The 21,824-nt window shown below is 55.6% G+C and overlaps 1 protein-coding gene across 1 annotated transcript; it reads left to right on the forward strand.

The window, feature by feature from the left end:
• Positions 1-687: 687 nt before the first annotated feature.
• On the forward strand, positions 688-3,348 carry NEU2 (neuraminidase 2; the record flags this gene model as incomplete). The annotated part of the gene is made up of 2 exons (XM_084232313.1): positions 688-888; positions 2,407-3,348. The coding sequence occupies 2 exons, from the start codon at positions 688-690 to the stop codon at positions 3,346-3,348; spliced, it is 1,143 nt and encodes a 380-aa protein (XP_084088439.1).
• Between the last annotated feature and the right edge of the window lie 18,476 nt (positions 3,349-21,824).

Below are 21,824 nucleotides of genomic sequence, written 5' to 3' on the forward strand. Positions count from 1 at the left end.
GGGCTGGGCAATTAGGACGCCCCACTACCAGGGGCGGCTGTCACCCACAGCCTCCATGTTGTCTTTGGCACCCTGCCCTTTTTGATCAAGCACTTATTCTTAATTTTTATTTTCTTATTCCTCTAAAGGTTGTGCCAGGGGCCTCTCTGGCCCCCTAAGCTCGCTCCTTGCCTCAGGGGTGGAGCCCACGCAGGGGTCGCTGGGCCTTTGCCCCCCAGCCTGGGGACAGAGCTTAGAGAGCCAAACTTCATCCACTTTTCCTTCTCTCCTGAGGCAACTTTCTAGGGCTGTGGAGTTATAAAAAGCCCCCATGTGTCATCTTCTGGCTCGGGAAGCTGCAGAATGCCCTAGGCAGGCGGCCCGGCCCACCGAACTCAGCATTTGAATGATGTGTCGCTTGGCAAAAGCAGCTCAAGTTCTCACACAGCTGCCTGCAGGAAGTGTGTTCACTTACAAAAATACCGCACAAAATAGGCTTTTCCACACCCCCTTCCCTGCTGCCCCCCAGCACAGGCGGCTTGGGCAGAATCAGAAAGTGGGGTGTTGGGGTCAGAATCCCTGTGGGAAGGGTGACCCTCACGTGGGAGGGAGGCAAGCCCCGACATGGCTTGGCTGGCCGTGGGCGAGGATGGCCCTGGGGCTTGCAGGGTGTGAGCGCGGGGACTCAGTTTCTCTCTCCCCCCAGCCATGGCGCCCTGCCCCGTCCTGCAGAGGGAGCCCGTGTTCCAGTCGGGAGCGCACACCTACAGGATCCCCGCTCTGCTCTACCTGCCAGGGCAGAGGGCCCTGCTGGCCTTTGCCGAGAAGCGGATGAGCAAGAAGGATGAGCACGCGGAGGTGATTGTCCTCCGCAGAGGGGACCACGACGTGTCGGCCCAGCAGGTCCAGGTAAGGCAGGACGTGGCTGTATTTCCTCAGCCCTCCACGGTGCCCTCCAACTGATGGCTGCGGCCTGGGGCCAGGAGGAATCCACACGTAGACACCCAAGAGGAATGCCAGGAGTTGCCAAGCAGAGGCGGCGATGGTGCCCTCGCCACCCCGAGGGTCCCAGGGCGTCACTCGGCTGCGTCTGCTTTGCTGGGTGACTGATGTTCAGACAGGCTTCCTTGTGCCCCTGAGGACCTGAGTTCAGCCCCACAGAACAGGGCGAGGGGTGTCCTTGAGAACAATTAACCTGGGGGTCGAGGGGCTTGGGCTACTGCTTGTGACCTGGGGCGCCAACGTGTAGGCCAAGTAGCTGATTGGGACCAAGCCCCCCGAAGCTGGCTTGTCACAGGTGAAGGGGGTGGAAAGGTTCGGCTGAAGTTCTCAAAGGCAGGGAAAATTTAATCCGGGCGGGATTCATGGACCCAAGGTGGGGGTCGGTGAAGTCGCGCACGTTGCCGGGGGGCGGCAGGTTTCACAGGGTGAGGAGAGGCCAGCTGGGAAACTGGGTTTGTACAGTGGGAAAAAAGTTATAAGGCACAAAAAGATTTGTAGGGTGGGGAGAGGTTCATTGTCTGATTTTTCTAGGCGGGCTTCTGCATTCCTGCCCCCAGAGGGCTTCCTGGGGGGCTTTTGCATTCCTGTCCCCTGCACCGACCTTTCAGCATTGACGCGATTATTCTTCTACCTCGTGGTCACCACTGCGTGGTTGACCGTTCAGAGCACAGGTGGACCTGGGTCCATGCTTACGAGAGCCACAGTCTCAGACAGCTCGTCTCCCCCACCACGCCTCTCATTCCCCAGATGTGAGATGGAACTCACAACACTAGTCCCCTGCAGTTCCGAGTCCGGGTTGAATGGGACGGGGGTGACGTCAGGCTCTTGGCACAGGACACCTCAGAAAGCTTACTGGGGGATCAGTGCCAGAGCAGCACCCTATGTGCCATAGACTTAGCGATGGCATAAGCTCCATGGAAGTCCTTCATGTGATGGTCCTGCCCCTCCTGGGCTGCATTAATAGAGTATGTTTTATAGAAGAGGGGAGGTGATTGTCACAGGCTCTCCCTCACTGGTTGTACTTGCTACTAGGGCTTGACTTTTCAAGAACAGGAAGCTGAGCTGGGTTGGTAAGTTGAAGGCACCAGGATGAAGCTGGGAATAGCTCTTGCCAGAATCATCTGTGTCTGGGGTCTAGTGTACCGTGGGCACCCAGAAATGTGTGGCGGTGGGAATGGAAGCAATAGGCATTCAAATGAAGAGGGGGTTGCCTTGGAGCACGTGCGGCGGGGCGCTGCTCCTCCCCCACCCTGCTCTGGGGAAGCATGAAGCTGATGGGTGAGTGAGTGATGGACGAAGAGCTCTCCTCTCTGACCTCCAATCCTGACCCCACGAGTCACATGCTGCCCCCTCCCCCCAGGGTGCAGCTGGCGCCGGCACTGTCCACTTCAAGACCGTCTTCCCTTTCTTCTTCCTCACATGCAGTGGCACGCGCAGGAGGTGGTGGGCGCAGCCCAGCTGGAAGGCCACCGCTCCATGAACCCCAGCCCCCTGTATGACGAGGTCACGGGGATCCTGTTCCTCTTCTTCATCGCTGTCCCAGGGCAGGTCTCCGAGCACCACCAGCTCCGCACCAAGGTCAATGTCACGCGCCTGTGCCTGGTCACCAGCACTGACTATGGGAGGTCCTGGAGCCCCGCCAGAGACCTCACTGACCCCACCATTGGCAGCGCCTACCGGGAATGGGCCACCTTTGCGGTGGGCCCTGGGCACTGTCTGCAGCTGCACAACAAGATGCAGAGCCTGCTGGTGCCCGCCTACGCTTACCGGATACTGGGCCCACTCCACAGCCCTTCCCCTTTTGCTTTCTGCTTTGTCAGCCACGACCATGGGCACACGTGGGGGAGAGGGGACTTCGTGGCCCCCGACACCCTGGAGTGCCAGGTGGCAGAGGTCGGGCACGGGCCACAGAGGGTGGTGTATCTCAACGCGCGAAGCTCCCACAGGGCCAGGGTCCAGGCCCAGAGCACCAACGACGGGCAGACCTTCCAGAAGCCGCAGCCGGTGCAGAAGCTCGTGGAGCCGCCCCCCAGCGGCTGCCATGGCAGCGTCATCAGCTTTCCCAGCCCCCACTCGGGCCCACGCGCCTCGGACAAATGGCTGCTCTACACTCACCCCACCGACCCGCAGCACAGAACCAACCTGGGCGTCTACCTCAACAAGCGGCCCCCAGCCCCCGAGGCCTGGTCGGAGCCCACCCTGCTGGCCACAGGCAGCTGCGCGTACTCGGACCTGCAGGGCATGGGGCCCGGGCCCGACGGGTCGCCCCAGTTTGGGTGTCTGTACGAATCGGATAACTACGAGGAGGTCGTCTTCCTCATGTTCACCCTGAAGCAAGCCTTCCCGGCAGAGTTTTTGCCTCAGTGAACCTGCCGGCCCCATCAGTGTCCCTGCCGTCGGCTCTCCTACCAATGGGGTTGAGAGGACCGTCTGATGAGGGGGGCTCAGTGGCGACAGCTACTTTGTGCATGTGGTTGAGCCTGGCGTGGCTGGCAGTGACTGAATGGGCTTTTCACAGGGTGCGGAGCTGGTGGTGTGGCTTTGGCTCTGGATGCATCTCCAGCGCTGATGCTACTTCTCCCTGTGGGGTTTTAAGAAATCCAGAGGGAAAGACAGGCATTCGGCCCTGGTCGCTGCTAGGAGGGAAAGAGAGGCCCTCTGGGGGGTGGGAGACATGTGTGGGGTGGGAGCTGAGGCTGAGGCAAGAGCGGGAGGAAAGGGCAGGCAGGGCAGTGCACCCTCGGTGAGAGATAGGGCAGCCCTATCAGACCAAATCAGACCCCTTCAGAGCAGAAGGAGGAGGCCATGAATAAGACACCAAGTCAGTGGTCGTGGCCTCACACGTCCCAGGCAAACCCAGAGACTCAAGAGAAAAAGCCCCCGAGGACTGTGCTGGGGCTTGTCGACACTTGCTGTCATGGAAGAGTTGAGGCTCTGGAGATGATGCAGGAAAGGAGGGGCTTCTGGCCTCTCCAAGCAGAACGTCGCTCTCAGAGGCTCTGTCCACAGAGGTCAAGGGTCTCCTTGAGGAGCTCAAATCTTGCCGATGCTCCAGCTGCTCTACTGACTCCCAGAACCCCTGGTGCCGGGGCCCAGTTCTCCAAATTATTCAGGTGACCACAAGGATCGAGACCCGCTGGCATAGACAGATGGTCTCTGAAGTTCTTTTTAGTTCTAAATGTACGCAAGTCTCCTGATTTTGCAACCAAGCTAAATGGTTAAATTACTTTAAGCACAAAAGAGGGAGAAAAATTTATCTAAACTCTTCTCTGAGTCTTGCTTTCACAGACACAGCAGAGTCTGGAGGCTTGTTGACTGACCACGACCTGAGCTCCAGGGCCGGTTAGAGCTGGGAGACACAAATGTGGGGTGGGGGGTCAGGGGGGTGCTACCCAGAGGTGAGGAGCCCAGCAACAAAAATTCAAAGCTCCGGTTATCTGAAGAAAAGCCTCTTCATACTTCATGAACTGCCCCGTAACTAGTCAGTGAACTTCAGCCAAGTCCACATTTCTTTACCCTTAGCCAGCTCTTCAGCCACTACTCCTGTGTTCTCTATATTGATCCCCAAGGGCCTCCCCTGGTGGCGCAGTGGTTGAGCGCTGGGCTGTGAAGCTGCCCACAGCCGCTGCAGTGCCAGTTTGATCCCCGGCCGCTGGGCCAGGGTCCCACATGGCGCGCAGACCTCTCCTGCACCCACTGCTCCCCTCAGCAGTGTACTTCGTCGGTCTGCCTGTTCTTCTCCCTGTTCTGGCTCTGGTGAATTCTCTCACCCTCCCGCGCTTCTGACTGTACCCAGTGCTTGTATAAATAAATAAATAAATCTTTAAAAAAATATATTGGTCCCCAAAACCCATATGACCTCATTTCCTTTTGTAACCAGATTTGAATTTATCTCCTACCAATCCCTTTGTCAATTGATTCACAATAAACCCTATTTCTCAAAAACCCTGGTGCCATAATCTAGTCCTTGCCTGTTGGACAGTGAATACAGTAACAATTTGAATGAAAATTTAAAAAAAAAAAAAGGAAAGCAAAAATTGATCTGGTTAAAGCTTAACTCATCAAAAGACACCACTAAGGGAGTGAAAAGAAAGATCATAGATGGGGAGAAGATACTTGTAGTGTATATATCTGCCAAAAGGCTTGTATTCAGAATATATAAAGAGTGTCTACAAATCAATAAGAAAAAGGCAAGCCAATAAAAGTGGCCAACAGGCACTTGAACAGGCACTTCACTAAAAAGAATAAATTGAAGGCTGTTACGTATGTGGTCAACAGGGAAACGTAAATGAAAACTGCATGATACTTACCCACTAGAATGATAAAATTGAAAAGATTGACAACAGCAAATTTTGGCAAGGATGTGAAGCAACCAGAACCCTCACACATTTCTGGAGGAAGTGTAGCTAGTACAACCACTTTAGAAAACCATTTACTAATACCTACTAAAACTAAACATGTAAATGCTCTATGACCCAACAAATCCCTTCCGAAAGGAACGTTGCCAAAGATGCACCTATGTATAAAGCAGCTTTATTCCGAAGAGTTTCAGAATGATAACAACCTAAATGTCAATGAAAATGAGAATATGTAACTAAATTTAGGAATATTCACACTATGGGATGCTGCACAAAATCAAAGAATAAACTATTGCTACACAATAGCACAGACGGTTTCCACATATATGTTGAATGAAAGAAGTCACACACACAAGGGTCCCTACTTTATGATTCTTGTCACATGATGTTCACGGCAAATCTAACCTATGGCATGTAAGTCAGGACAGTGTCTGCTTCTGGCGGAGGAGTGGGGTTCATTGTACAGGGGTAAGAAGGAGATTTGGGGGCACCAGAAGCATTCAATAGGTTGAGCTGGTGCTGCTTACGTGGCTAATTGCATGTATAAAAGTTCAATGAGATGGACACATAATATTTGTGTAGCCTGCTGTGTGTTGGGTACACCTCAAAAAAAAAAAAAAAAAGTTGAACTGCACAGCGGATTTGCCAGGTAAGCTTCCAACGCAATATTTTATACTGAGTTTTAAAACTAGGACTGAATTGTTTTTAATAATTTGTTTAGGAGGAATAATTTTAGATTCACAGGAAAATCGCGAAGATAGTACGGAGTGTTCCCGTGGACCCCACACCCAGTTTCCCCTAATGTTAACATCTTACATAACTGTGGCACATTTGTCAAAACTGAGAGATGAACATGGCTACATCACTAGGACTTTATTCGCGTTTTACCAGCTTCTCCACTAATGTCCTTTTTCTGTTCTAGGAGCTCATCCAGGATACATTTAGCGCTACTGAAATTTTACTGTAATTTCTGTCCTTAGAGACACCACACACGCAGTCTGGTGCACAGCTCCAGCTGGCGCCTCCCCTCTGCCCACCTTCCCCTAAAAAGCACTTGTCTAATGAATCAATAAATAAGCAAATGCAAGGATTGTGTGCTCTGGCCTGGACAGCTCAAATGAAAATATCAGTAGACGGTCAGCCTTTGACGGTTCAGGCCCCCAATCAGTTACACGGGGGCCCTGGGTCCAAGCTGTGCCACATTGGGGGGAAGGGCTTGGCCAGTTTTGTGCCCAGTACCACTGCCTAGGATATCTGGGGACCGTTATGGGGAATGCATGTGTGTGTGTGTATGCATTGCACGGTGCCTTGCTTGGGCATGTGTACACACTCAGATGCGCATGTACTTGTACATGTCCAAGTGGGTGGCACATGTGCTTGTGTGTGTACTCCTGCGTGCACTCACATACGTGGTGTGCTCCTGTGTGCGTATTTATGTGTGCACGTGTATATGGTTGCGGTGTGTGCATGCTCATGAGTGCACTTGTGTACATGCATGTGTGTGCATGTGTGTACACACATGTGCAGGGCCAACCTGGAGGCTGGGGAAGCAGACCTGCCTGCCTCCTCCGCACAGTGGCTGACAAGCAGGTTGAGCTGGCAGGACAAAAGGGACTTGGCAGGGGGGAAGAAGTCAAGGATCTCTGAGATGGGTGGAGGATCATTCCAGATTACCCAGAGGGAAGAAAGGTGATCCCACGTCCTTGTCAGAGGGATTCGGGGTGGACTTGACTGAAGGGGAAGATGAACAACAGCCACTCGCCAGCCTCCGAGGTAGAAGAAGGAGATGCAGGCCTAGGAGCGGAGGGAAACTCCAGAACTCCAGAACTCCAGAAACTCGAGAGGCAGGGAGACTGTTCCCCAGAGTGCTTGACTTCTGCCTTGAGGACTGGGCCAGTAAAGGGGTGCTCTTTCCAGCCACCATGTGGATTTTTTTTAATAGCAGCTACAGGAAATGAACATGACCCCATTATTCTTGCTTCAGCAACTGAGAGGGATGCTGGGGAGGTAAGGGAAGAAGGGGGTGGTTAGGCCTGCAGTGCACCCCAGGACACCTCAAGGTTGGGGAGAGAGAGAGAGGGAAGGAGGGAACAGGATCGTGTTTGTCCTTGGATCCCTCTCTCTGATCAATCCCGACAGCTGACGGCTCGAGGAAGGGACGGAGGGCTGATGTCTGTCACCCCAGCTGTCACTGCCGTTCCTGAGATTCAGAGTCCCCCTCCCTCCCAGCGAATCCAGGTCTTCCATTCTCTAAGGCCTCACCCTCCAGCCCCCCCCCCCAGAGAGTAGAGAGACATGTTGCCATGGCAACCTCCCATTCCTGCCAGCAGCCCACAGGGACCTGGGCGGTCTCCCAAGATTTACTCCTTGGGCAGCAGTGTAGTGCCCAGGCCCTCCCTGGTATCTTGAGGCAGGACCAGGCTCATCAGTATCCTAAGATCCCTTGGCCACACCGGGTCCTTCTATTCAAGGTCAGACCAGAGGCCAGACCAGAGGCTTCAGGGAGCACTACTGCAGGGGCTGGGCCTCTCCACAGCGGTGGGCGCCCCGAGACCAGGACTTCCCCAAGGGGTCAGAGGGAGCCAGACCCTGCTGCCCAGAGACCAGAGCTCAGAAATCAGCCTCTGCTGAGAAAACAGAGTCTGATCACCCTGAGGAGCCCCAGGATAAGGGGTTTGCTTCCATCACCAGAGGCTGGATGGCTCACGAGCATTGATGGTGGCGCCTGAGACCAGTGCTGTGGCCTCGCCCACAACCTCACGTGTGGCTGAGGCTTTGCGCAGGCGTGGGGCCTGGACCCTCTGGGGACCCCAGAGGAGGGCGTTGGTGGGCTGGGCTGGGCAGGAGAGGCTAGCAGGCTCCTCAGCGCGGGCTTGCTCTCTACCTGTGGTGCAAGCGCTCGGAGCCCGAGAATGTTCTGCTGGTCACTCCCTTCTAACTTGGTCAAGTGATTAGAAGAGAAATTTCTCTTCGTCCTCCCTCCTCCTCCTCTCCTCATCCTCTTTGCCTCCCCTTGCCCATGACCAGGGTAACAGGGGCAACATGTGACCACCAAGACTAACTGACCTTGTCCCTTCTTAGAGGCAAGACCACACACAGCAGGGAGACACAGCATGTTCGCCCTTTAGCCGTGGAAGTGGCCTTGAAGCTGAAGTCCAGCCTACTCAGTGGACAGGAGGGTAGAAGCTGGTCCTGCAAGGCCCAGTGGCTTGCTCAGACCACTCGGCCAGTGAGAGGCGGGCCAGGAGAGTGACGGGGCTCCCTAGCCCGAGCTGCGGTCCAGCGTCTGTCGGGGTTGCCGCTTTTGCTCTGTCTGAACACGCAGGCGGTAGGCCCGAGTCCAGGCTTCCAGCTTCCGGGGCGCAGGATTCTGCTTGGCATGTCCCTGGAGCCTGTGCCCTGGGCTCCGGGCACAGAGCCACGGCCCTCCACAGCCCCACCAGAGTGGTGGTCTATGGAGGGCCCCACCCTCCCCAGGTCCCTGGGCTAAAAGGTGCCTGTGTGGGTGGAGGCTCCATCCCGCTCGCTGGGGCCTGAGAAGCCTGTGACGCCAGCAGAGGCGGGGAGTGGAGAGCCCCGGAGGGCCTGCTCTGCACGGTGAGGCTCCAGCGCCGCCCCCGCATCTCAGCCCAGCCGTGAGAAGGAGGAAGGAAGGGACCTTGGACCGAAATGTGCTGCTTCAGTCACACCGCCGGCGGAGGGAGGAAGCTGACTGTACTCCTGGCAAGGCCTGCTTTTTCAGATTCCATTTTTGTGCTGTTTTTCGGAAAGGGTTTCAAAGTAATAGAAGTCAGACATTTGGAAGCATGAAGAAGCAGGAAAACATCACCTCAAATCCTACTAACCAAAGGCACATTTTCTCCCGGCTCCTTACCCGTGAGCACGCTGCCACATGACAGAGGCCGGGCTGGCCTGTGGGCATGGTTCACGCACATTTCCTCCGTGGTATTTTCTTGCAAAAGATAATAAGTTAAAGAGACATGAAGTACTTAACCATTCCTTTAATATTAAAGATTGAAGATACTTCTGTTTTTTTTTAGGTTATAAATACACTGAGATGAGCATCTGGTTGAGTAAATTTCGTCCTCACCTGTACTTATTTCTATTGTTTGAAACCTCTGAAAGGAAAGACTGACTCAAGCGTCCTTGAACATTTGAAATCTCTAAAATGTGTTCTTTGCCAGTGTAAAGCACAACTCCCCTTTATGTGTTAAAGGCTCCCAAATGGCCTTCTTCTTTTGTGCTTTTAAATACCTGAGCCCCCAGAAAAACTGATCAAGTTAAATATTTGTTCTTCAATTCCTAAATCATGGTTCCTGGTTTCTGCTTGATGTGGTTTATAATGTAGGTAAAAGACCAGAAGTAGACTCGCATACAAAAATTTCTGGGATCAGACAGAAACTTCCAGAACCTTGGAGCTCAAAAGGGCCCTGGATACTATCTGAGCTAACTTTGCTCATCCGAGGAGGGTTGAACAAAGTCAGGAGGCAGGTGACCTTCTCCAAGTCACAAAGCAGACCTGGCTGTACCAGGATCTGCCACCCCAGCCCCCCCCACCACCACCACCACCCTGCCTGTGGACCAGAAGCTCAAAGGCCCAGCACAAGCAGGTGGTTTCTCACTGCCGCCACCCTCTCTCCTTTTCCTTCTCGCCTAGACGGGTTTTGTGGCGCCTCAGGGCCTTCTGCCCAGCGAGGCCTGGGTCACGGGGTCCTCACTGGCCACTGTTGGCTGACCCACGTCACTTCCCCATGCAGAGCATTCTCCTTCCTTCTCGATCTTTCAACGACATCCAGAGTTGGTTTTATAACACCACGGCCACTTGGAGTTCAGTGAAAACCTAACTTCCACTGTGTTAAATATCGACTTTGTTCTTCTTTATCCCAACCGGAAAATCTCTGTGGAACACTCATTGCCTGACAGGCACTGAGCAGAGGGTGTGAAACAAAAGTGAGTGTCTGCTGAGGCCTTGCTGTGCACCGACATCTGTCCAAGCCCTGCACAGGTGCTCACTGATTCGCTCTTCACAAGCCTATGATTCAGGTGGCCGTCACCCCTATTTAGAGGAGAAGAAACTGAGGCAGAGAGGATGAAGCTCAAGATTGGCCACGATTTTATGAGCTGACAAGTGAGAAGCCGGGAGGTCAGTCTCTGGGCCTGCCCTTCTGCTTGGCCATAGGTGAGGAAGAAAAGCGAGCCAGACTGGACTGTGGGTCCCCTGCTGAGGTGAGCTCCTGGAGGCCAGGGGCTCCCCACCCGGCTGCGTCCTGGGGACAGCGCCTGAACACACAGGTGACTCAAGATATCTGATGACCCAGTGAGGGAATGGACACGCGCATGGGCCCATCTGGCTGTGGCGGAGCCCAATGTGAGCGTGAGGAGGGGAGGAGACCATTAGAAGCAGCGGCCCTTGAGGGGGTTGGTGTGACCTGCAGGGGCTGCTCTCGCCCTACAACACAGGAAGGATTTGGGATCCCTCCTGGAGGAGAGGCAGACTCAGCTCTGCATTTTAGAAAGAGAGCCCTGGCAGAGTGAGAACGGCACATATTAAAAAAACTAGCAACAACAAATGTTGGCGAGGATGTGGAGAGAAAGGAACTCTCCTGCACTGTTGGTGGGAGTGCAAACTGGTCCAACCACTCTGGAGAGCTGTGGGGAGATTCCTCAACCTGCTAAAGATGGAGCTTCCATATGATCCAGCAATTCCACTCCTAGGGATCTACCCAAAGTACACAGAATCATTAATTCAGAAGGACACACCTGCACCCCTATGTTTATTGCAGCACTATTTATAGTAGGCAAGACTTGGAAACAACCCAAATGCCCACAAATAGATGCTGGATCAAGAAGATGTGGTTTGTATACACCATGGAATATTACTCAGCATTCAAAAAAGATAAACTCATGCCATTCGCAGTGACATGGATGGAGCTGGAAGGGATCATGCTCAGCGAAATAAGTCAGAAAGAAAAAGAAAATATTGGATGGTCTCACTTATAGGAGGAATGTAGGGGAACAAAATAAGGGACCAGGGAAAAAAGTAATAACAATAAAAAACAAAAAAAACAGGCAACTGTAAATCAGAGACATCCTGCAGGGGAGGGGAGGGAGAGGGATCAAAACGAGGGCGGGAAGAGCACAAGGGACTGTGGTGATGGTAACGGGTGAATGGGTGGTGGGAATTCTACGGGGACTACACCTGAGAAAAGAAAGCCCGCATTGTACGAAAATGAACAATGATGTGAAGTATATATAAATAAATAAATGATTTTTTAAGAAAGCAAGCAAGCCCTGGTAGAAATGTGGAGACAGGGCAAGGGGTAGGGGCCGGGCAGGCAGGCCCCTGAAGGAGGGGCCTCTGGAGTCGGGTGACAAACAGTGCAAGAGCAAGCTGGAGCCAGGGCCGTGGGCGGCATCAAAGGAAGTGGATTCCAGAGGGTTCTGCAGCTGGATGACCCATAGGGTGTGGGAGTGGAGAGGGGGCGGGATGAAGATGGCACGTGTTCTGCCCCGGAGGCTGGTGGTTTGGTGACGCACCAATAGGCTGTGCATGTGGAAGAACAGGCTTCTGTGTGGAGACCGAGGCTTGGGATGAGGCAGGCGTCCGTGTCCGTGGCCTAGCCCTGTCGGCAACAGCAAGTGTGGCTGGGAGCTCAGAACGAGGACAGGGCTGGATGTGCAAATTTGGAGGCCTAGTGAGGAAGCTGCCGGGGCAGGACATGAGACAGACAGCCGAGCAGCCAGGAGCCAAAGGCATGAAGCACAGTGTGTCCGAGCGCGGCGTGAAGATGATGCACAGAAACGCTGTTCACAGAAACGCTGTTCAGTAAGCTCGGGAGGCCGGCGAGTGTGCCCACGCGCGCACATCTGCAACACGCAGGGTCCAGCATGCCCTGCTCCTCCCACGGGAAGGGATGCTCCCTGCCCCGGCGGGAGGAGGGGGAGGCATCACTACCCAGCAGCCCCTAGGAAGGCTACATAGGGGTGCTGGCTTGTGCCCTGGGAGTGTCCACGAGATTCGCCGTGGGACTGCTCTAAACAAACTGCATTTTTACTGTTATTTCTGCATAAACCCATTTTGTAGGTGAGGCAACTGATCACTTGTCCTTGGAGGTCAGCAGTAGGGGTCAGATAGGATGGGCGGCAGGAGGATGGGGAACTGGGGAGCACTCAGAATTCCAGGGAGGTGGGGAGGCCTGTGGGCAGGCTGCGGGAACCTGGGAGAAGGAAGTCGGTGGGGATCCTGATTTGACTAGACGATGTCCCAGGGCCGGGGTGGGGGGGGTGCCAGGCTGCAGGGAGGGATCGGGGGGGGGGACAGGAGGGAGGACACAGCAGTGAGAATGTAATGGCGGGAGCGTCCCTTGGCCCAGTCGGCCTGGGGTGGGGTCTTTGAGCTGCACAGCCAGGGCTGGGCAGCATGGCCAGGGAGGGCGGGGGGGCCACCTCTCAAAATGGAAACATTGTAAACTTGCTTCTCCATGAGGAGAGGGGAAGAGTGGAGTCTAGAAGGAGAAAATCCAGGAGGGCCAGGGTGGCTTTGGGGGCTGTCCCAGAGGGTGATGAGGGCCCCAGGAGAAGTAGGGGAGCAGCAGGACTAGAACTAGCGCGGGGGCATTTGAAGGTGCCCTTTGTGGGCAAAGTGAGGGATTTGCTTTTTTTTTTTTTTTTTTAAATTTTTGGCATGTACACTTTTTTTTTTTTTTTTATAGAGGCATGCTTTATTTATTTGTTTGCTGGTTTGTTTGTTTGTTTTTGTTTATACAAGCCCTGGGTACAGTCAGAAGCGCGGGAGGGTGAGAGAATTCACCAGAGCCAGAGAGGGGAGCAGAGCAGGCAGAAGGATCGAAGTACACTACTGAGGGGAGCAGCGGGCGGCAGGAGAGGTCTGCGCGCCATGCGGGACCCTCCTCCAGTGGCCGGGGAGCAGCCGGGGATCGAACCGGCGCCGCAGAGGCCGCGGGCAGCTTCGCAACCCAGCGCTCAACCGCTGCGCCACCGGGGAGGCCCGAGGGATTTGCTTTTTGATGGTGTCTGGAAATGAGCAGCTCCGAGGAGCACGGGAGGTGTGCAGGGAACTGAGCTCAAGCAGAAAAACACAGACCTGGGTGCAGCCTCCAGGGAGAAGGTGGAGGAAACTTCTGGAAGCCTCTGGCAGCCATGCTGGTAGACGCCATGGGCTTGTCCTGGGGCCATGCTGCCGGGTATAGGGGTCCTCTGGGGAGGTCGTCAGCAGCCCCATCAGCAGGGAGGAGTCTGACAGGCAGTTAGAGGGAGGGGTGCTGGGAAGATGGATCAGGGTAGTGGGGAGAGGTGTGTGTGGTGGAGGCTGAGTGTGGAGGAGGGGAGAGGAGGCAGGGTCAGGGCGGGTCTCACTGGGGCTTGTGAGAGACACAAGGTGGTCTGAGCGCTAGAGCTCAGGCCAGAGAGCAAGTTCAGGTGGCACCTGTTCTGAGCGCTGCACTACAGTGGGCAGAGAAAGGGTCCCACCAGACCCCCAGGAGTGGGTGGGAAGTAGGACGAGAGGTAGGTGGTGGCTGGATTGGAGAGTCTTTGCAAGTGAAGGATTTTGGACTTTGTCTTATGGATGCTGAGGAGTCATCAGTTTTCAGGAGGGGAGAGATGAGAGCAAACCCAGGTTTTAGGAAGATGAATCTAGAGGTTCTTTGCTGCCTGGATTACACAGCAGAGCTTGGGACTGTAGATCTGGGGGGTCAGCTGGGCCACAGCTCCAGGGAGAACTAGGTTCAACTGCCAGCCATGGCCCTGGCCCCTTTCCACACCCCCCAGGGGCTGTCAAGCCACAGCTGAGTTCACAATCAAAAACCAGAGGAGAGGGCGAGGAGCGCGCCTCTGCTCCACCAGAGCTTCTTTTGATGCTCCGTCCATGCTCACCTCCAAATGGTCATCTGAAACTGCAGGCCGGGAAGCAGTCCTAGGCTCACTGCTCCCAACCATGGTCTGGGTACTGGGACAAAGGAGCCCAAGATGGGAGAGGATGCCAGGAAGGGCTTAGGTGAATAGTCTAGGAATTTCCAAATCCAGCATGGGACTTCAGGCTCATCTAATTCAAAGTGTGAGACCAGGCGGATGCACTCTGCCACCAGCTTGCAGATGAATTAAACACACTTGTTTCTCAATTTCCCTACCAATAAAATGCAGAAAACAATCAGACCTCCCTGACAGGACGCCATAAGGACTGAGCAGGCAGTTCTTGCCTGGAGCTTAGCAGTGTCTCGCACCTCGTTGCTGACAGACAGATACTCCCTGTTGTGGTGATTCAGCAAATAGTGGGCACCGCTTTGGACCTCCAAATTCTTTTTTCTTTTTAAAGATCCATTTATTCATGCATACAAGAGCTGGGGTACAGGTCAGAGATGAGGGGGGTGGGGGGGTGAGAGGATTCACCAGAGACAGAGTGGGAAACAGAACAGGCAGATTGATTGAAGTACACTGCTGAGGGGAGCAGCAGGGAGACAGGAGAGGTCTGCTGTGCCATGTGGGTCATCTCCCTGGCTGGGGATCGAACTCAGGCCGCAGTGACTGGCAATAGCTTGATAGCCCTGAGACTTTAACCCCTGTGCCCCCCGGGAAGCCCTGGACCTCCAAATTCTTATGTCAAAACCCTAACCCCTGGTGGCGCAGTGGTTGAGTGCTGGGTTGCAAAGCTGCCTGCAGCCTCTGCAGTGCCGGTTCGATCCCTGGCCGCCAGCGAGAGTCCCACATGGCACACAGACCTCTCCTGCTGCACCTGCTGCTCCCCTCAGCAGTGTATTTAGTCAGTCTGCCTGTTCTGCTCCCCGCTCTGGCTCCGGTGAATTCTCTCACCCTCCCGTGCTTCTGACTATACCCAGTGATTGTATAAATAAATAAATCTTAAAATAAAAAACAAACAAACAAACAAAAAAAAACCCTAACCCCGCACCCTCAGTGGAACTGGGTGTGAAGATAGCGCTTTGAGCAGGTAAATAGGTCTAGATGAGGCCCTAGGGTTGGGGTGCCGGTCCATAGACTTGGGGGCCTGTAAGAAGACTGCAAGAGCACTCTGTCTTTCCACGGACAGGAAGGCCTCGTGAGAACACGGTGACAAGGTGGCTTGAGACAAGCCAGGGACGAGCTCCCCCTAGAACCCGATCAGGCCGGCACCTTGACCTTGGGCCTCCAGGCTCCAGAGCTGCGAGCCGTGTCTGTGTTATTTGTCCCACAGTCAAGCCAACCGCGATATCTCGACCACACCTGGCCGTGTGGGCCCAGTGGCGTGGGTGTCTAGATGTCACCCAGGCGGGGGGTGTCAGCCTGGTGAGGAAGTGAGGGCACTTTGGAAACCTTGGGAGGGGTGATGGGGGGATGGTCCGTCTGAAGAGCAGCAGAGTCCCACAGCCCCCAGGGCCACTGGGATGTCAGGGCTTCCAGGGCTGGGGCAGCCACGTGGGGGAGGGCACAGGTGGCAATGGGCTGAAGACATCATGGGAACGAAGCTGGAACTGATAGGCTGGAGGGCTCAAGGAGGTCGTTTTGGGCACGTCTGTTAAGAGGCCTGTGGCTGCCAAAGCAGAAAAGACTAAGACAGAGTATGGAATGTGGAATTGCCAGGGGAGGTGAGTGGCCCTTGGCAGAAAGTGCCTTTAGGAGGCGCAACAGTAGCAGGCACTGCCGAGGGAGGGTGTCACGGCTCAGGCTTGGGGGTGCCCAGAGTGGGAACTGAGGGTAAGGCTGGGCGGGGGCAGTCAGGTGGCCAGGGCAGGCCGAGCAGCTTGGGCCGCTGACCTGGCTGTAGGCTGAGGTCACTGTCCCCAGAGCTCCGGGAATCTGACCCAGGGAGCAGCAAACTAGGAGGGGGGTTGCTGTGGTGACCTGCTCCTCGCCAACCTCCTGGGTTTTGCACACCAGGTTGGGGTGGGGGTGGGAGGGTTGGTGTCCAGTAGTCGCGGAGCTGTAAGGGCCCATCACGTTTTTGTGTTCACTTTCCTGGCAACTTCTTGGAAAATGAAAGTGTAAATTTTTTGAAATTCAAATCATGTATGGTAACTGCAAGGGGGCAGCTCATTTTAAAATAAATAATGTGAAAGTCAAGAATCCTTTTGACACATAAGATTTATTTTTAAATCGGTTTCAATTGTAGGCTGTCCCTCCACGTCACTCTCTTATGGGGGATGCTCCAGAATCGCCCCTCTGGGCCGAGGGGAACACGGGCCTGTGCTCCACTCGGTGGGCCTGTGAATTGGAGCAGCCATTTTAGAAGGCAACATGGCCTCCCTAACCCAAACTGAAATCCACAATACCCGTGGCTCCAAGGGGCTGTCCTAGGGGGTTACCGGCAGACCCCCTGACTGCCAGGTGTATTTCAAACACCAGGAGCCCTTCAGCAGGAGATCGGGACGATGCTCTACGCTGGAGTGTGGGATAGTTAGTATGCAAAAAAGTAGATGTGGTAGATGTCCAAAATGCCCCCCAAAACTGAACCCACTCAATGGTAAGAGAAAAGCAAGATGGGCAACAGGATAAAAAGAAAAGATTCCCCTCACCCCCCCCCCCCAAAAAAAAGAAATTATGCAGAGAGTTTTCCAAGAATACACAAATTCTGGCCCTTGGAAAGAGGTCCGGGGATCAGGTCCTGCAGGAAAACGTACTCTTCATTCTGGTGGGAATTTTATCATGTTCAGGTAACTCTGATGAATCCTGGGGTACAGACCAAGGGGTGTCTCTGGGCACCCGCCAGCCGTCCACACTGTCAGGCTCTCCCGCAGGATTCTACACACTCCTGGAACCGGGGTGTGTACTGAGAGTCGATTGTTGTTAGAGTCATAGGTGGTCAGTAAGGGAAGCCTGGAGTGACAGGCAAGCGCTTGTGGCTAAGCCCTGCGACTCTCTCCTGCCGGGCTGCCCGAGGACCAAACTTTTCCACAGATGGAGTCACACAGCTGGAGTCAGGCTGCACCCCCCCCCCTCCCCCGGGCTTCCTGGTGGTTTTTTGTTTTGCTGTTTTTTTCCTACTCTTGTAGTGTGAATATTTTCCCCACGTCCTTAGCGACCTTGCCAGGAGACACTTTTTGGATGTGACTCTTCCTTACTCAATTCTTCCCAAAGTCGGGCAATTCTCCTCCTGGCCCTCAAGCCCAGCTGACTTTCCAGCACCTTCAGGGAAGGAAGAGGAGCTCCCAGTCAGGCCTTTGGTGTTCACAGGACGTCCTGAGCACAATCGGGGCCCCTCGCCACCCTGGGGAAGTCGCCTGCGCGCCAGTAGCCATTTACCATGCGAAGGAGAGAGTCGGGTTCCTAGAAAGTGACACCCCCATGCAGTCAGGAGGGATGGTGGGGTGCTCACGACGCCCCCTGGTGGCGGGCACCACAAGGCTTGGGATCTGACCAGGTGGGTGATTGTACCAGGTAAAGAGCCTTTTTTCCCTTCAAGATTTATCTATTTATGCATACAAGCACTGGGGTTCAGGTATGAGGTATGGGGGGTGAGAGGATTCACCAGAGACAGAGTGGGGAGCAGAACAGGCAGACTGAAATACAGTGGGGCCTCCCCACACCGCAGGTGGCGCACCTGCCTGGCCCAGGTACGCTGCTTGCCTTCACACTCTTCAGGCCGAGAAGGGGGCATTCAGACCCCACCCTGCTCCTGTGTGTGTGATGCAGGGTCTGATTTCCAGCTCTGAGAGTTCTAAAGAGATGGGGGGAAATTGTGTGTATGTGGGGTGCTGTGCCTGAGGCTTCACCCCCCCCACCCTTCAGGGTGCTCTGCACCCCGGGAAGGAAGCCTTACCCTCCAGGGCCCATGAGAAGCTCGGGCAAGCTTTCAGAGAACTGTGAGCCCGGTTTCCTGTGGGGGTGCAGGAGTGGGTCCAGAAAGGCGGACTCTGAAGAGGGACCAGACTCACTGTGAGGAGAAGGTGGCAGGTGGAGCCAAGCACCCTGACGGGTGGGGGCCGAGAGAGTGGGGTCTCCCCACACCTCAATAATAAGCACACTTGGCCTTTGGTTTGGGAGGGGTCGATGGGCAGGGTGAGTTCTCAGACCCAAGGAGGGTGTCTCTTTCCTGACGGGCTTGGAGGGGGCTGACCGCTGGCCCTGGAGCCATGGTGCCAGCCTGCCCCGTGGGCAGCCACTCGAGCCGCTTCTCCAGCCCAGGACGCCTTTTGATCAGGTCTGGGGGCGAGGGAAGTTCACTCCTGATTACACCAGCCGGTGCGCAGCTTTGAACTTCAGAGTCAAGTATTTCCTTCCGTATTAGCCGGGGTTCTCCGAGAAACCGTGCTGATAATACTTTCACTTCCCTTCCCATAGGAATCTGTGGAGGACTCCTATTGGGCTGGCCAGGCTGGTGGGGAGCGGGGGGCCCTGGGGTGCAGTAAAAGACTTTGATGGATGCGGGAGGAGAAAGGAAGCATGAGGGTGAATGTTAAGAACAGTGTCTGCTCCTCTGTGGGGCTGCCTGTGTCTTCCCTCTCCCTCAAGCTCCCCCTCTCCCCATCCCTAGAGCTGGGACCTCATGGTCCCTCTGCCAGCTCAGCCCCCACACCCACGCTGTTCCTCGTCCAGGCTATGAGGACGACTGCACACGTAGCCTGATAGGAACCCCATGGAACCTGTCTCCTAGCTCACGCCGATGCTGTCTGGGGCTCAGAGCAACAGCTCCGGCCTGCCCCTGGGACCTGGTGTGACTTGAGCCCTCAGAAGCACAGGCCCACCTTTGCCTTGATGCCACAGGGCCCGAAACATCAACACTGACATTTTCATCAGCTCTTCCAGGGCTTCTGGAGGTGGCTAAGTGCCCGTGACCCCCGGCTCGCCAGCCCACACCAATGCTGCTCACTCCCTGACATCCTGGAAGTTCCAGTGCCCCTCCTAGGGGCTTTTCCAGCCCACTGAAGGGCTGACAGTGCAGCTGGTGGGGTGTTCCAGCCAGGACCTGGGCCCACAGAGGCCTTGAGCCCACTTTTCCACCTCAGCTGCTTTCCAATGCTCTGCCTCACATATGGGGTTGACCAGATGGCCCAGGGGGGCTCTGTGACACAAGGGTCTTTCTGGAACCCCTGGCTGGGTGTGGCTGGGGCAGGAGTGGACCACTCCTTTCTCTGTGGAATGCCACAAGATTGGGTCGCTAGAATGATGCTGAGTGGCTGCCTTGGGCTGACTCATATCAGGCACCAGATGAGTTCAGGGTTCTGGGCTATGACCCATGGTGGTCTGTGGCCATGGTCCACGGCCCGTCCTTAACCTCGAACCATGTCTTTGGTTCAAGGCCTGCTGACTGTACTACCTCCATTTGACAGCACTGAGGGCCGCAGGGATGGTGGCAGCCTCCCCTGCCCCCGCCCCTGCCCCTCCGCCCATGGCACCCGGGCTGCCACCCATCCTCTCTGGAGGCGCCTGTCCTGGGGTCAGGCAGTGTCTTCTCCAGGGTGTCTCCCAACCAGCAGATGCTCTGGGCTGTTTGACTCCTGCCAGGTGTGGGGCAACATCCCCAGACAACAGGACTGTGCCTGGTGGGGTGCGGTGTGCACAGCTGCCTTCTGGAGCATGGGGCGATCCAGCGTGTGGAAGGCAGGGTGTAGTCACCACAGAGAGGGGTCACAGTAGAGGAAGATGCGATGATGCCTAAAGAGCTCAAGAGAACATGGTTGGACGTGCTGTTCTCGATGCTATAAAATTCAGAATAGTAGCGTTAACATGACCAGAAAGTGAGTTATCACTAACGTTTCTTGCCCTGGGGAGATAGGCGCTTGTGCTTATCAGCGAAGCCAAGAGTTGGCTCGGAGGAGCCACTGGGCGCTGTCGTCACAGGAGATGAAGCCGCATTACGAGCCGTGGTGCCACCAGCAAGAGACGGAGGGGAACAGGAGCCGCAGGCGAGAAGGCCTGCCCCTTTCCAAGTGAGCGGCTCTGGAGAGGCCGGGCGCTGCCATTGCAAGGTGGTGCTTGCCGCGGGAGACTCAAAACCAGCCCCGAAGGCGCAGCTGACGATACAAAGCGGGACCTGCACAGGAAGGGGGAACCTGGCGCCCACAGACGCCGCGTGTGCCCGGCGGGACACTGGACGTACGTGCGTTCCCTCCTCTTCTCTGTCCTCCTAAGTAATCTCTATGGCAGATCTCTGTCTCTCACGGGGGCCCACGCGTTTTGTAACACAAGTTGTCAGTGCACTGTGAATGCGGACAGGGACCCGCAGCAAATATCCACTCAGGCCTTGCCACTATAAAGGCCGCCCTGATCTAGCCTCTGGGGATTTCTGAACATGGCGCCGCAGAAGGGCGGGAGGGCGAGGAAGCTGACCATGGTGGGTGATGTGGGCAGCTGGATGGAGAAGGAAGTAAAGATGGGATGGGCCTGAAAAATGAGGGAATGTGTGCGTCACTTACGTGCCACGCATGTGCCTGGTGCGTGTTCAGGGGTGTCAGGGGTGTGTCAGGGGTGCCAGATGCCAAAAGGCAGTATCACCGGGGGCCAAGGGCGGGGACCGTGGGAAGAGCAGTGTGAGACCAGGGCGGTGGGAGGCTGGAGGTTGGGGGAGATGGCCATTGGTGGGGCAGTCTGGACAGTGGGGGAGGGTCTCTAGGGCTGAGCAGGTCAAGGAGCTAAGAGGCAGGATTTCGGAGGGATCCTCCTAGTGGCCCTGGAGTGACCAGGGGCTGAGAGGCAGAGGGCAGAGAGGAGGCCGGTGGAGGCCAGCTGGGAAGCAAGGAGAAGGGTGCTTAGGCCTTGCCGTGGTGTGAGCTGGGAGTGGACACTGGGGGTTAGGGAGGAGAGACTTCACGCTGGGGCTCTGGGTGTTGGGACCCCCAGACTGAGCTGGTTTTAGGGGTCCGGAGCATGGAGGCAGCTCTTCTCCCCACTTGTCCCCATGCCCAGCTCAGGGCTTGGTCAAAGGACCCGTAATACAGGTTTGCTGAAGGTGAGGGTCTAATCTTTGGGTTCAGTGGGAGATGTCGAGGACAGAGGCAGTGGCCAGGGAGCAGACATTCAGGGCAGTCTGCGGAGGAGCCGCGGGGAGGGGAAGGCCTCTCTGGGCTGCAGTTTCCAGGAGGAGCCTCACCTGGAGCCCAGAGGGAGCCTGAAACATGCCGGGCCTCTCTGGTCTCAGACTGGGGTGCAGTCCGACAGTGCCTGTCCCCGTGCCGGCTGGGGAGCCCCAAGATGACCCTCCAGTGGCAATAGTCCACCCCAGGCCCCCCTTATTGGGCACAATTTCTGAGCCTCAAGCCTAAGAGAAGCACCTCTCGTCTCCCTTATTCCCCTCCCTGACTCTACCCCTCCCCCACTACCCCCCCCCCGCCTCCCACCCCTTGGGACTAGCGAGTGAGGCCCCTCCAGGCTTCAGGCCCCTGAATGAGCTTGGCTCCCCTGCCCCTGGAGAGCCTGTGGCTGCTACTTTCCTCCAGGTGCGGCAGGGAAACCAAGGCTGAGTGAGAAAAGCAGCCCTACCAGCTCCTGCATTGCGGGTTCAGAGGAGCAGACCCCACAAGCTGGCCTGGCTCGGTC

This window comes from Talpa europaea (assembly GCF_964194135.1).
Source record: "Talpa europaea genome assembly, chromosome: 1".
NCBI classification, from domain to species: Eukaryota; Metazoa; Chordata; class Mammalia; order Eulipotyphla; family Talpidae; genus Talpa; species Talpa europaea.